This window comes from Asterias amurensis, chromosome 1 (assembly GCF_032118995.1).
Source record: "Asterias amurensis chromosome 1, ASM3211899v1".
NCBI classification, from domain to species: Eukaryota; Metazoa; Echinodermata; class Asteroidea; order Forcipulatida; family Asteriidae; genus Asterias; species Asterias amurensis.
In genome coordinates, this window is record NC_092648.1 from 23,632,340 (window position 1) to 23,648,885 (window position 16,546).

Sequence of the window (16,546 nt, forward strand, 5' to 3'; positions counted from 1 at the left end):
AGTGAAACGTCTGGGTACACGACCTGTGGGAAACTGAACATTTGTGGTGAAAGTTTACTTGCCCCCTGGGAAAGTTTTCTTTAAAAGACATTTGAAACCTGCCATGTGTACTTAGGCCTCAATTTGATATTTTTCCCCCCAATGGCGCTCTTGAAATTGCAAACCAACTCTGTTTTTAGATGCAGCTTCGGGCGCAGGTATAGTCTGATGTTCTTTTTATTATTATACCTTTCTGGTCACGTCTCCAAGAACTCTCAAAAGTGGTTAGCACTGCAACCAATAGGTCTACACAAAGAGAGATAATCAGGTATGGGTTCAGTTCAACGACGCGTAGTTGCGCTTACCTGACTTTCTTTGCATTTGGGGAAAAATGCATTTCTCTGGAAGCACAGCATTGGTTCATCTGTAAATCAATGTCAAATGAAAATCAGAACGACTGTTATTCAACAACTATATGTATGTATATTTGGTTTGCGGTAACACCATGTGTGTATCTACTTGCCAGGTAGAGTTGTTCTTAGAGAACTGTCTTGCTTTATTCTACTGGCGCGGAGTAGATAATCGGAGGTTCGGGAGACTTCTATATGTATGTTCTCTAAACCTACCAAGATTCTGTAAGATTGAGGACTACACAAATAAACTGATTATGCTTTACATGGGATCACGCATACCACCATAATCAGAGTGCAACAGTTTTGGGTGATGAGTTGCTATACCACACTGAATATTTTGATTTCTGTTAAAAGGCTGGCGCAAAGATAATAATCCATTGTTAAACTCCTTCAATGTCTTCAGGAAGATTAAGACTTTTTACCATTTGCTTTTTGTTCTTCTGTAGCTGTTGTAAACTTGTCCACCAAGTCGTGCCATTTTCTGCATAATTTGAACGGAATATGATGGCTCTTGAGCTGTAACTCTGTTGGAATATCAAAACAAAATTAAAGTTATAATTTTTTAAAATTTTTTTTCCAATTTTGGTCGTGGGTTAGAATCACACCTTGGTACACCTAGGATACCTGCCGTCGATTTCACAAAACTCTTCCTAACTTAAGATCAATCTTAGGACTTAGGAAGAGTCCCAACCCTGCACTGTAGCATGCAGACCTTAAGATTAATCCTATGTTAGGATGAGTTACACATCCTAACTCGAGATAGGATTAATCCTAGCGTTTCGTGAAATCGGCTGCAGGGCTTAATTTCATAGATCTGTTTTAAGCACAACAGGTAACTAAAGCACAACAAAAGTATGCTTACTAGAATATGGTTATTAATATGGTTACCAGCCAAAATACAACATGTATGTCACATGTATCATTTGGGACTGGTATCCTGGTCATTTCTGTTGAGCAGAACAAAACATTTTCTGCTTAAGCAGCTCCATGAAATTGGCCCCTGAGCATATTCTGCTTAAAGCCATTGGACCCTTTTGGTACAGAAAAAAAAAAAAGTACACAGATTTACAAATAATTTACAAGGTTTACAGAAGGTAATGGTGAAAGACTTCTCTTGAAATATTAGTCTATGAAATGCTTTACTTTTTGAGAAAACGGTAAAACAATATAAATTCTCGTTAACGAGAATTACGGATTTGTTATAAACACATGTCATGACACGGTGAAACGCGCGAAAACAGGAGTGGGTTTTCCCGTTATTTTCTCCCGACTCCGATGTCCGATTGAGCCTAAATTTCCACAGGATTGTTATTTTATATATATAAGTTGTGATACACAAAGTGTGGGACTTGGACAATACTGTTTACCGAAAGTGTATAATGGCTTTAAACATTCATTTTAGTATTAGCAAAGGGCAAACTAAACTTCACCAAAAATAAATGATGACTAAGCCGAGATAAAAAATTGATGACTGATGCACATACATGTCTGACAGTACACAAAAATAGATTTTAAGTGATGTTAAACACATTGTACATACGGACAAGATAAAAGGTATACAATAAGTCCCATAGTCTCTGTCATTGATTTTGTTTCATTGAAAAACACAGGTTGCGATTGAGAGACAAAACTGTGAACAACATCACAATACATTATGTGCCAACTGATTAACTATCTAAAATTGCTATGGTTCAGTTTGAATTTTGTAACATGCCATTAAAATTATTAGTTTGATTATACAAAATACCCATGGTAAAAACAGCATAATCTATTTTTTTAATTATAAGATCTTACTGCATTGTGTGCACAGAATGTGCAGGCTGCTGTGTGCAGTGTTGCGTACAAGTTGAGCATTAATTAAAATTTCTAATTAAAATTCAATCATTACAATGTAGACTTATGACAGGGTTCTGAGAATTTTCTCCAAGAACGAATCAAATATTGACCAAAGCTTATGAATAAATGATGACATAAGCATGGCTTGGGAATATTTAATGACAGATATTAACTACATTGTGTACATGTTATTGTCACTGATGCGGATGGACATGGATACTAATTTACATGCAGTTGATGCATCTTGCTTGTGGGTAAGGTGTGAAGTACAAACGCCCACACACACAATGTTTCAGCGTATTATACGCAAACCAGGGGGCTTGAGATAATTGCTGGGATGCACTATGCCGAACCTCTCCAATCTTTGGTCCTTCTCGTATTTCTTTGAAATGTTCTTATCTTAAGTTATGTTTTGATGGAAATTTTGGGGAGGATATAAAACTTTGAACTAAACTATGGTGTTTTTTTTGCCATGCAATTTGGGGCATTTAGAATTCAAAGCACAGGTTCATTTGTTACTGTCATTTACATGTAGCATTGTGTAGTTTTTATGGACTCCTTGCAGACATGGCACACACTCAATAATTTATAAAATAGTGGCTTATATAGCTCTCGAATCCATCACTCAGTGACACTGATGGGTCTCCAACACCATTACCCCTGGTCACTGGGCCATTTTATTTTATTCCTTATACCATCTCAGCTCCCTTGGGAGTGTACATCCTCTGCTGCCAAAGTAAAGCACAAACTTAATCTAAACCAATCACAAGAATCATCTCTGCCCTCACTGGTACCATTTTACTCCTAGGTGAAGTGAAGCAACTATTGTTCAATCTCTTGCTGAAGTACACAAGTGTCATAACCAGGATTCGAACCCACACCCTGATGACTATAGTTGAGCCAAAATAACTTGAGTCCATTGCACTCAACATGTTCGGTCACAACACACCATGGAATATTGCTCTTGCACTGAAATTCTTCTTTTCAACTACATGTAACCAAGGTTTGAAGGCAACTGAGTCCGGTTGCCATTCCTTGGTAAGATCGTATTCTATGGTTATATAGGAAAACTGCTAAAGATGGAAGGGATTAAGGTCTAAAAACAGGGCACCCAGCAGTCAGACTTCCGTCATGCGGTAACAGAAGTAGAAAGGAAATCCTTGTGGAGATGAGGTCAATGCACATCCAGTAGGATGCAAGATGTGAATTTGCTTTGACAGCTGCCTGGTATTACCAGTATGTATACCATGGCGTTTCCAAGGCTGTGTTCGGATATTGTTGGAGTTATCCACTTGTACAATATTACACAGGCATGGAGAGTGAGAATGTGTGTTGGTATTGGCTGGGTTGCAGCTAGACCAATTTTAGTGGTGGGCAATAAATCAATTTTTTTTTTTTGAAATCCACCAAGGGCGAGCAGATCAACAGAAATATTCATGTTTAATTATATGGAACCATTATTGCTGAAGTGCAAGCTTCAGGCACGGTGCCAGGTTTCCAAACTGTTTGTATTATGGGGCCATGAAATAAGTTGAATAGCCTTTTTGTGTTCTTTTTCTCCAGAACATCTGATACTCCTTATCATTAGCTGTGTCTCAGAGTAATGCAAAGTGGACAGTATTTTGACTTATTATAGAAGAAACTGTGCTGGTCGACACAATGTATTTTTGCTCAGAGTGTAGGGCAAAACTGTGAGTCTTGGGCAGGCCTGCCCAGCACCGCCCACGATGTCTACAACACTGGTGATCAGTTATAATATACAGAGCTAACTACAAATTTATGCATGTGGAGTAATGGTTTAAGTCACAGGGGTGAGCCTGTCTACCCTTGGTACAGAGGATATTATCTATTAAAGATCTGGTGTTTTCACAGACTGAAGATGTCCTTGCTCCATTTTATCCAGCAAACCAATGGAGACAAGCTTTAAAAATCACTTAAAAATAGCCAGAAGTCCTTGATTTGACCAGGTCTGGGGAACATTTGTGTCTAGGTATCTTTGAACACTTGTGTGGGACTGTCTAGTGGCTGTTTTCAAAAACAAAAACTTACAGACTGACAAAACGAATTACTTTGCCATATTTGCTGCAAGTATACAAAAAAGGGCACAGCACAGCAGTGTCTCAATCAAGAAAAGTGCAAATTTCTCCAAATGATGCCAAAACAAAGTTGAACTTGACACGCTCAATTCGCTCAAGAATGAAAAGACTGTACTTTACAATCAGAGCAATAAGAAGAGTTGCGAAATAGATCTGGTGAAACCAGTTTCCTTTGGTAGCACAACTGGTCTCAGACACCCTGTGTGTGCACGTGCAATTTTTTGGACTGAAAATTGCTTCTATTGACAGTTGCGCAACTCTCTCTCAATACATAGCTCTGGATCAAACAGTGCGGTCTGAAATAGTTCCCGACAGTATTGCACCTAGTCTAATATCAGTCTTATTACACACAGAGGAATCAGCCGTTATCCGTGGGGGGGAGGGGGGGGGCAGTGAAAAGATATTTTTATCCTCGCAAGATTCCGACAAGGAATAATAACCTAGTGAGTCATAGGCATTAATATGAATTCAACTGGGAGTGAAACCACAGTCTTGAAAAAAACCCTGACTGGGTCTACTTTGGAATCTACTTTTTCAATCCAGTATTAAAGATAAGTTTTGTGCTCCAAGCAGATTTATTTTTGGAAAGAACTACATGTTAGGAGAGACGAATAGATATTGTCTTATTGTACAAATGCGAGTTCGCACCACACAGGACTAGGGCTACAAAGAATAAAATAGAAGATGAACAAAAAACTTCTGAATTGACAGAGCTCAAATTTTATACTGGACGGCAGGCGAGGAAGTCGGGCAGTCTTTACATTTGAATAATACCTCATTGAATAATATCCTTCATAAATAAAAATTAATGTTCAAAGGTTGTCTTTGAGTCTAATAAATGTCTTTCAATTCTGTTGGAGCATCAGACAAATTAGATTAATATAGTGAAAAACAGTTTATATGTTAAACTTTGTAGAAAGTTATTTCTCATAATAGATTCAGGTCTTCTAAAATGAGTTAGGGTACAGTAAAATTGTTTTGCTACAAGCTCTGTGTCTTGGAGAATTCTACCCAAAATCCCAAATTAAAACCTCACCAGGCAGAGAGTTCAAAAGATGATGATACTCATACAGTATGTTTGGGAGTCAAGTTATATATGGGATTTGAGGCATTGCATGATAAGGTATCAATAAATAGGTTTGCAGTATCACACGACCATGTGTTTATCTCTACTCTACGGGTAGATTATGTTTTTTTGAGAACTTGTCTTGCTTTATAATCTACTTGGGAATTAAGTTGACTTCAGTTCTGAAAAGAACTGACCTGCTTTTAACTACTACCTGAGCGGAAGGTACATTTAGGAAGCAACTACTTTCGCTTTAGTGGATCAAGGTGACCTCACGTTATTAACTTCACTACTGTGGAGTGAGTTCTTAATTGGTCTCAACGTTTCGTCTAGCTAATGTAGATGTAGTCATCGTCAGGAGACTGTGTTGGCATATTAGAATGAAACCACAAAGCAGGAAGGCACTGGAGGAAAGAACACCATAAGTCTTTAAAGAGTCTCCATTATGATGACTACACCTTACCCATGACCTAACACAGAGTTCATCATATAAGCCCGCAAGGAGCACAATACAAAGCACGCATCTTTAAAATAATTGATTTGATTTAGACCGCAAGACACAACTTTCACAACTGGCGCCAAGACAATAAAGTCGCGTTAGCAATGACCAAGGGGGCTACAAGCAGACCTTTAAGGGCCAGTAATACGACCTTAAACTGATCGTTAACTGCCTCTAACAATGTCAAGCTGTGAAGATGATTCAATATGCACGTTGTATGAAGCTCATTCCTTATTCAACGATGTTCAAGGTAGACCAACATGGGTTTGTCAAAATCCATCGGATAACTTAATAGGCATTCATGCACAAAAATATTGCTAGTCTGAATCTTAAAAATAACTTTGATTTTTGTTCACTGTACTCAGATGTACATGTAGATCACAAAAATCAAAGATGGTAATTTTTTAGCTCAGTTTTGAAGCATAAAGGGCCAGTCACACTGCGATAACGAAAACAATATAGATCATGATGCAAAGAGAATGCATTCTATTGGTTGAATTACTCCGTACATAATACGTGCACGCTTATACAACCAATCAAGGGCGTGCCTTGTTAAAGTGATCGTTATCGGGTTTTTTCATTATCGCTGCAGTGTGACTGGCCCTTTAATACCATGAAACTTCTTCTGAGGCACCAAAAGTGCTTGAGATAAACTAAAAACGATTATAAAAATACCTTTTTATTAAATCCTAGTTTTAAATACAATGTAGAAGCAAAAGAATGCCGCCAGGGCGTGTCTGGTGTTGTTGGTCTCATATTTGCTTATAAACCGCAAGTTGAAAGACCCACTACAAAGTAATAAGTTAATATTTGTTCAAATGCTCTTGTCTACTCTTGATAAATAAAGGCTTGACTTTGCCCAAGAAATTATAAATTCATCTCTTGATCAAAGAATGATGACTCTTAATAAAATTTGTAAAACAAAATCAGCAAATACTTGTCTTTAGGTATGCAAGAGACACACGAGCTTCAACAAAAACTTCTTTAATTCTCAAAAACTAAGTTACTTCAGAGGGAGTCGTTTCTTACAATGCTTTTTACCATCAAAAGCTCCTCATTACTCACTACCAAGTAAGGTTTTATGCTAATAATTATATTGAGTAATTACCAATAGTGTCCACTGCCTTTAGGGGCAAGCAGAGCCATGAAATTTTGCCCTGGTAATAAGTGGAGCCAGTTTGTGTGAAGTAGGAGGGACTTACAGTGGAATTATGTCACATTTACGAACATGACAACTAAGGATATGTGGTGATTGGCCAAGTCTATTCTCTAGTGTCCATAAACTCATTCTCTTGTATATAGCTTGGAGTGCGACTGCACCAGACCATGGCTAAATTTCATAAAGCGTGTAAGCACAAAAACTCTTTAGCACATAAAAGTATTGTTAAAACACGAATAGGCTACGAGCCAAAATAACATTGTTTGTATTGTTGTGGGTGATGCCTGACTAGATTTTTTTGCTTAAAAAAGCAGTATTTTATGCCTTATGAATGCCTTATGAATGCCTTAAGGTAATTCTGAGAACTTACGAAGGAGAGGAGACATGATCCATACAAAGAAGATATCCTTGGCCATTTCTGGTAATCTGAGATACTCCAGCATCCGATTGGTGAGATCCTCCGCTGTCTCAACAAGAGCATTTTCAAGATAGAATTCGTGGCCAGTGCCATTTTTGACAAACACACAAACATCAATGGCTGAAATTAGAAAAGAAAGTACAGAAGGATGAGTGAATGTAACTTCTATGCAATCAAATCAATCATAAAGAGGGGCTCCCAATAGTCACAGACTCACAACTGATTTTCCAATGATATAGTCATTGTTAAAGGGGGGAACCAAGTTCAAGTATCTAAACTCAGGTTAAAACAGTGAAAAATGCTATCTGATACCCTACTACAACTCAAGTGCATTTTTTTTTCAAAATCCAAAGACATTCGATTGCATCACATTTCAAAGATATACACATTGTAGGGTCTGTACATAACTGAGAATTTTTTGCAATTCCTGAATTTTGATGATATTCATTTCGACACCATTGAATTTGACTTTTGATTGGTGGAAAACTTCCACTTTTACATGTAAGTGTCCAGACCCATTTTTGTTTGCTGGCCAATCACGTAAAGTTTCAAATTTCGCCCTGTAAGAGTAGCACATTATATTATTTTAACAGCATTATACCATTTTAACGTAAGGGTGATAGACTTTGAATCTTTATTCCCCCCCCCCACTTCTATAAATAGTTTATTTTAAATTGAGGGCATCACAAAACTAAATTTAATCTTGAAGCCCCAACGTTGACTTTTTGACAATGTTATTGACCTACACGTACTTGTGACTCAAAATTATATATAAGCCATGTTTAACCATCCTGGCCTTGCACTATATTTGCCCAGACTAGCCATCAGGGTTAGTCAGCTCTAAATTTAAATTTGTCATTTGCTCACATAAAATGTACTATTAGACAAGAGAATTTGTGCAACGTTTCATGTAAAATACAATGAACAGTTCCCTAAAGACATGACAGGTAGTGATAGCATAACTCTGACTAGCCTGTGAGGGTATGCTTTCTGACTTAAGCAATTTGACCAGCCCACTGCACAGTACCCTTGAATTTTCGTTCAAAATGTATTCATACTACATTAAAGCAAAAGCTAAAGTAGGCTTCTCACCAATAGTTTTTTGTAACCATTAATATTTAAGATTGATTACCAAACATATACATGTACCTTCCCTTTAAACTTGGTTGAGTTTGTATCTTAGTATCTGCATACATGTATATATTCCATAGAGTTATATATAAGAAATAGAGGGCGCACTGGTGATGCTTCTTGCACAAACGCGACAAGACCACAAGGAGACACGCGTGCCATTCTGCACGCGCGTTGAATATGAAGAATACGTTGGAGTTTGTGTTTATTGAACGGTGACACGATGCTGTTTTGTCAACTTACAAAATGGCCGCAAAAACACACGCTGATCAATGCTTGTTTGTTCAACTTAGAAAATGGCAGCCTGCGCGCATACGGGGCGCGTATATAGGCCAGTGCGCCCTCTAGTTCTTATATATAACTCTATGATATATTCTCTCAAAGGGTCTTTTGGATGGCAAAATGGACACTCGGATATCCTTTCATTCGTGTGTGTCTGATATCAAGCAATCGAAAAGAGTGACAAACATGTGAAGCCAAAAAATAAGGAGATAATAATTGGCCTTTGCACCTGCATCATTGGCCTTTTGTGTTAAAGGTAATGTCATCGATTGGTAAACATTCAAAATATTAATGACTATAACAAAACTTGTTGATAGTAAACACTATCATGAAAAAAGATTCCCTTTAAAGATTTCTGGGGGCTTGGTGTCTGTTCATGAATGTCCCTATCATTATGTCACACTGCAGAACGGGATGAATTTTAATGCTCTTGTGAAAATACTGCAAAGGAATTCTTTATTGTTTTCTCCAGCAAGATGTTGACACTAAAACAGCTGAAACTTTCACATGTCTTTTATTGTATCTTTCTTTATAATTTTGCCTATGAATCACACTAACAAAAAAATCTGTGACCGTACCTTTAAACACTTGTAAATGTAGCATTTAACATTTAATCATTATTATGATTATTTGTATTCAGCATACAAACAGAATAAAAAAAAAACAGCATTAAACACACCAATACAACAAGGACAATAAAGCGAATGGCACATGCCTTGAATTTAAAAAACTTTCATACTTGAAAGAGAAAATACAAATATAATATCTAGACAAATAAAATAATAGTTTCTAGTTGATCTTTCCAGAAAGATTTTGCAAATGAAACCACCATGGGAAAAACCCCCTGTGGACATTTTTGCGTACTGTATAGAAAATGAAACTTCCATATTATGGATATTTATTCAGAACTCTTTATGGGTCACTTGCGTCACTTGGGAAGCAAGTCAGGCAATAAGTTCTGTCTGAATGCTTTACAGCTTAAAGGAACAGGTTGCCTTGGATCGGTCGAGTTGATCTTTGAAAAGCATTTGTAACCGTTTGTTATAAAATGCATAATGGTAAGAAGATGTTTTTAAAGTAGAATACAATGATCCACACGAACACGCCTCGAAATTGCACTGTTTTCCTCTACCTCGACGACTAACACGGTCGGCCGTTTATGGTAGTCAATTTTTGTACTCCCATAAATGGCCGACCGTGTTGGTTCGAAAAGAAGGAAAACCACAAAACTTTGGGGCAAATTTTGTGGATCATTATATTCTACTTTAAAAACATCTTTCAAACCTTGCATTTTATAACAAACGGTTACAAACACTTTTTATAGACCAAATCGTTGATCCAAGGCAACGCGTCCCTTTAATCATTTCAATTCATTGAAAACCAGTATGGTAGAACATTGCACCTACTACATGTAAATTGTTTATTGCTCCATGATGTAAGCACACGTACAAAGCGACTGTACTCTATAACTTTATCTTATTTTCAAAGAGGCAGTTATGAAAAAAAGAGGAAAACAAATTGAAAAAATTAGAATCAGAATGAGGAATTTTAAAAAACAAAGCTTGTTTTTGTTGACATTGTTTAGTGAAACAAAAGCAGTGTTACACATGTTTAATGTTAAAACAGTTAGGCCTGTAGTCACTCCACTAAGTCTTTTGATAAACAAAATGTAATCATGGTAATAGAAAACAAAATCATGGGTTGTCAATAAGCATCTTGACTTTCTCTCATTTGAAGCAATGCTGTAACTTCAAAATAACAAAATACTAAAAGTGACCGAAAAGGATTTTTTTTTTTGCAAACAAACAAAAACTGTTCTACAATATATTCTTTGGTACTGGCAAAATTGCTAGAATGTTACAATAATATAAAAACATTGAAATGGTCAAAATACACAAGCAAAACACTAAAACTAAAAAAATTACTAAATAGTGAAGGTAAAACAAATTGTGTTTGAGCCACAACAAATGACCATCCAGTAATGGTAAAATAATACTTTTGGGTGTGAAGTGGGCACAGTGTTAAAATAGGGAATATGATGTCAGCATAAAAACACAAATAATTTGCTTGCATATGTAAACAATCTTGTAGAAAACACCCTTCATTGATCATGGTGTCATGAAATGAACGTCAATTCGAAGGCTTCAATTCTGTCAGTTCTACCTTCAAGGTTCAACCCTTTATGAGGCCAAATCCTGTTACAAATCGGATTCCCCCTAACCCGGAGCCCATTGATAGAATGTGACAATAGAACACGCTACAAGGGATCAACAAGAAATTGAGCAAAGTGAAAGGACAAACAATTTCAGTTTTTTTCTCCCCCATTGGTTCCCCGACCTATTGTTAAAATGTCAAAGCTGTGTTACATACAGTGTGTTGAGTAAACATGTGAGAATTGTCAGTTAATTTCTGGTGCATTTGAATACCAATAGTTCCATCGCTTTCGTTTCAGTATGGTACACTATATGAAATTCTATTTTGGATTATATTTGGAAATTCCCTTTTGGGATGTGCACAATTAGAAGACAAAGTACAGATAATAATTGTTATAAAAAAAAAATGTGTCACCTTCAATTTGTACGGCGTATATAAGCAATGGCAGTTTGACTGTGCTCTGTGCTCTATAAATTTTGAATTGAATTGAATGATTGATCAAAGCTTCATTAGGTTCATACAATGTATAATGCACAACCAATTCTCTAGAAAATTACTTCAATCGGGCATCAAAATTAACCCTTTAAACGAAACAGACAACATAACATACTTATTGAGTACACTACAAGGATTAACATAAAGGAAAACACTCCAAAACTTAATGACCCTAACATTTTTTTCTAATAACCATAAACTCATTTGAATCTGAGAAACGCTTTATGCATGAATCGTTTTATGAAGCGTTTCTCAGACTTTATGAGGGTCGGTTTCTGTTTGCGAATGCAATGCGGCCAGATTTGGTTGGTACTGCGTCACCTCGCTAAACATGGATCGTGGATTTGATGCTCAAGTTGTGAAAATGTCAAAACCGTGACAGGTTTTTTGCCGTTTTGTCAGAAAATAGACAAGTCTATTGAAATTTCCACAAGTGACTTTTATTATAATACTTAGTCCATAAAGTGATGAATAACAGCTAAAGTTGAAATTCATATGTCTTAAAATAATCATAATGTGTATGTACACAGCAGTATCATACATTTCCTTTTGCTTTTGCGACAAGGAGCATAAAGCACTGGAAAGTTATAATTATGAAGATATGATTAGTTAGTCTACAAGGGATTATTTTCGTTACCATTAAGTGGTATGCTGGTTTAAAGCCATTGGACACTTTCGGTAAACAGTATTGTCCAAGGCCCACACTTCGTGTATCACAACTTCTACATAAAATAACAAACCTGTGAAAATTTAGGCTCAATCCGTCAACGGAGTCGGGAGAAAATAACGGAAAAACCCACCCTTGTATCCGCACGTTTCCTCGTGTCATGTGTTCAAAATAAATTTGTAATTCTCGCTAATCGAGAATTTATATTGTTTTAATGTTTTCTCAAAAAGTAAAGCATTTCATGGAATAATATTTCAAGAGAAGTCTTTCACCATTACATGTACCTTCTGTAAACCGTGTAAGTTATTTGTAAATCTCGGAACTTTTTTTTTTCTGTACCGAAAGTGTATAATGGCTTTAAAGACAGTGGACACTATTGGTAATTGTCAAAGACCAGTCTTCTCCCTTGGTGTATCTCAACATACATGTATGCATGAAATAACAAACCTGTGAAAATTTGAGCTCAATTGGTCGCCGAAGTTGCGAGATAATAATGAAAGAAAAAACACCCTTGTCACACGAAGTTGTGTGCGTTTAGATGGTTGATTTCGAGACCTCAAGTTCTTAACTTGAGGTCTCAAAATCAAATTTGTGGAAAATTACTTCTTTCTCGAAAACTACTCCACTTCAGAGGGAGCCGTTTCTCACAATGTTTTATCAACCTCTCCCCATTACTCATTACCAAGTAAGGTTTCGTGCTAATAATTATTTTGAGTAATTACCAATAGCGTCCACTGCCTTTAAGCTCAAGAATACTACCAGTGGGTTAATAATACCATGGAGGTAGAAATAGAATACAAAGGGAGATATTAGTATCAACAGACACAGGATGTTGTGTTTCCTGTAGGTCTCTACAAACCCTGATGATATAAAAAACAAAAAATGAAAACCACTATGGTTGAACCATAGAGGAAGGAATTAGATCAGTATCTGAGTCCATGGTACAATATTATGGTACAATGTCCATGGAACGATGTACTGTAGAAGGTACATGTACAACTATGGATGGGCCAACAGTGTAAGGGTAATAATCAGTGCATAAACTCTAGACTTGCGATCCATGCACTGCTTAAAATCGTATTCTTGAAAAAGATAGTAATTCTTATTTTAAATAAACATATCAATCCCTAGAAAACTTGTCAATAAAGATGACACAGGAAAAGTTTCCTTTATGTACATGCTTGTTTTAATTATTCTGGGAATACAATTTGTTTGTCAAGGTTACGGTCTATTTTTCCTTAAAATCATGCAGTTTTATAAATGTTTGTGTAAGACTGATGATCTTTTTTTAAAAGAAATGAAATGAAATAATAAGTGATCACTATCATATCTTACAGCAACAGTTTTGAAAAAACGCCTTTATGTCATTCATCTTATCTTCAAGAAACATGGTAAAAACCACCTGGTGAAAATGTTTCTATCAAAATGGGCTGCTATGTGTTACAGAAAACAGTGCATGTAAACAGGTGCTGTTATGACCTTATATTCATTTTTAAGCCGACATACAGACAAATCATTCAGTCGTACTTAACCTGGTTTTCTTGAAAGGAATTACAATCCCAAGGAGACTAGTTGTCAGAGCCCCAAATTGTAACTGGGATTTGTTGGATTGTAACTATGAACACAAGATGAATCAAAAACTTATTTCAAATTGTACTACCTCCTCTATTTTTTTTTTTCCCACCAACTTGACACCCATCTGAAATGATACACTACATATGTACTACACACTGAATTTCAACACACACTAACAGAATTGCTGGACATCTGGACACAAAATTTGAATAACTGCATGTAAGCCTGACTGCAAGGTTTTAGCCAGGATTTAGTAAAAGAGTGTTCAAATTTCTGGAAATCTAAAAACTGGGTGTCCAAATCGTTTACTGACAATACATTCACACGTAAATATGGTAAATGGCAGTTAAAACAGGGTGTCCACATTTAAAACAGGGTGTCATGGACACCCACACACCCCCTGGCTAACACTCTGCCCGACACTTAAGCCAAACTGTACAAAGAGTGATCAGAAAATTAAAATGTTATTCATCATTTATGACATCAGTTTTGTAAAATCTGAGGAACCATTCGGTCCTACCTTTGATGGACCTCGTTGAGATAGTACTCCCGAGGCGTTGGACACTGACGATGGGGCTGAGAGGGCCTGCTCCCTGCTGCTGCTGCGAATGTTGATGCTGCATCATGCCACTCCGACCACTGACAACACGCATCTGAACACTCTCCAGCTCTTTTGGTAAACTCATTACACGGAGCGAGGACATCTAGACATTAAAACCAACAAAAGGAAGTAGGGCCCTGTTATTACGCATGAGTGGTACGTGCACAGTGATAATTTCCATATTCATGAAGTCCGAACCAGGAAAGGCGATAAACACACTCACGATACAAACACCGCTTATGAATTGTAAATCACAGATGAATGGATTACTGCGGTTTTATCATTCACACATCACTAAGCAAATAGACCGGAGTTCTCCAGGATATAATCCGGATCCAGGGTAGTTATACACCTTCCATACAGAAAGGACCACAAACGTTTCTCCATGGTTCTACAATGGTTCTCTATCTACATGTAGCTTCCACTTTATACATAAATGTCAAGAACCTCTTCATGAAGATGCATCATTGACCATTATCAAAGAGAGCTTGAACACCTCAAGGCATTCAACTGATTGAAACATTTCCCTCTACAGTAAATAAAACCTCTTTGTTTACCCCTTTTCTGTATGCTTGCTGCCCCTCCCCTCCCCTTTCTCTCTATACATGTACATGTCCATCTATTCCCACTTGACTGCTTCTGTTACACTTGTATACCTGTATGTTGGTTTGACATTTAGCTGTCGAGAAAGACTCATGCTAGGATTGAAACGTCAGGCTATTAGCTATTTTTTGGTTTTTTTAACAGAGCTTTGCACTGCATAGTATAGAATTTATCTTTTAAAAATATGTTGTTGCAAAGCTACTGTCAATTTGACCAACTGTAGAATCTTGCAGGCTTGGCCTGATATCAGGCCGCTGGCCTGGCGTATGCATCATTAGTAAAAACTGCAACGGGTTAGTAAAAACCACTTCTCAATTTGCCCTGTGGGCTACTAAAAAAGACTGTGCAACCTACTTGTTTGTTATGCTCAAAGTATTTTTTTCTTTTCAGTGTGTGAATAGAGATCTAGTTACTTTCTTGGGGTTTGGCTTTATTCTTTCTGTGGTGTGTGAATTACTGTTACTTCATTTAACCATCAAATTGGTTGTGATAGCTACCATTAAAACATCAGAAAGATACATTGATGACATTTTTTAAAAAGTCTGGGCTACTAAAATTACCTTGGGGCAAATAAAATGCACAGTTTACTAGCCCGGTGGGCTACACAACAAAAAGCTTAATCGGGAAAGGCCTGGTTTTTTATAGGCTTTCATGTTGACAAACGCATTTCAGACCTTTGATCTCTGATCTGATTATCTCTGATCTGGGTATCGCTTTTGTCATAATTTAAAAAACTATAAACAAAAAAGATGTGCAGATTTACCCAATGACGTCAATTGCTTAGTGCCTAAATGTAGAATTCCCCCACGTGCCCAAGTGATACATGTAACTAACAATTTCAAACTGAGCAGGTACAAAGTTCAGTCACTTCCTTGTGCTCAATGACACAGTTAAAACAAAAAGACTACCGGTAAACCACAACCGGATTTTCAAAATGATATTAATTGAAAAGATATAATAAGGTCAGTTATTCATGATAATTCAGAAAATGTTAAACTAAATGCCTGCAAAGCGGAAATGAGCAGGATGCTAAATCACAAATTGTACATGTGTGACATGGTAGTTTAGCTGGTAACCTTTTTCCAGTGAGCATACTTTTGGTAAACTAAGCTTTTTTTTTTAGACAGTGGTCACTACTGGTAATTACTCAAAATACTTATTAGCATAAAACCTTACTTGGTAACAAGTAATGGGGAGCTGTTGACAGTAAAAAATATTGTGAGAAACTGCTCCCTCTGAAGTAACAGAGTTTTCGAGAACAAAGTTATTTTCCATGAACTTGATTTCAAGACCTCAAAATCGTGTGACAAGGTGATTTTATTTCATTCATAGATCGCAACTTTGACAATCCATTTAGTTCACAGGTTTGTTTTCACAGGTTTGTTGCTTTATACATATATGCTGAGATACACCGAGTGAAACGACTGGTCTTTGACAATTACATGTACTAATGTACTAATAGTGCCCACTGCCTTTAAGCAGCTCTATGAAATTTGGCCCGGGTCAAGTCAAGTAGCTTGTACAAGTAGTCGCTACTGATGGCAACACTTCAATCCTACATACGTTATCTTC

General features: G+C 36.8%; 1 protein-coding gene across 3 annotated transcripts in view; it reads right to left on the reverse strand.

Annotated features, from left to right (window-relative positions):
• The window catches only part of LOC139954494 (putative FERM domain-containing protein FRMD8P1), a 41,772-nt gene that overhangs the window by 19,416 nt on the left and 5,810 nt on the right, over positions 1-16,546 (reverse strand). For all 3 annotated transcript variants that reach the window (XM_071954330.1, XM_071954313.1, XM_071954321.1), the window contains exons 2-5: positions 14,291-14,474; positions 7,419-7,586; positions 815-916; positions 345-403 (exon numbers count right to left, since the gene is read on the reverse strand). In XM_071954330.1, coding sequence (XP_071810431.1) covers positions 345-403; positions 815-916; positions 7,419-7,586; positions 14,291-14,474 — 513 coding nt within the window. The remainder of the gene's footprint in view (positions 1-344; positions 404-814; positions 917-7,418; positions 7,587-14,290; positions 14,475-16,546) is intronic.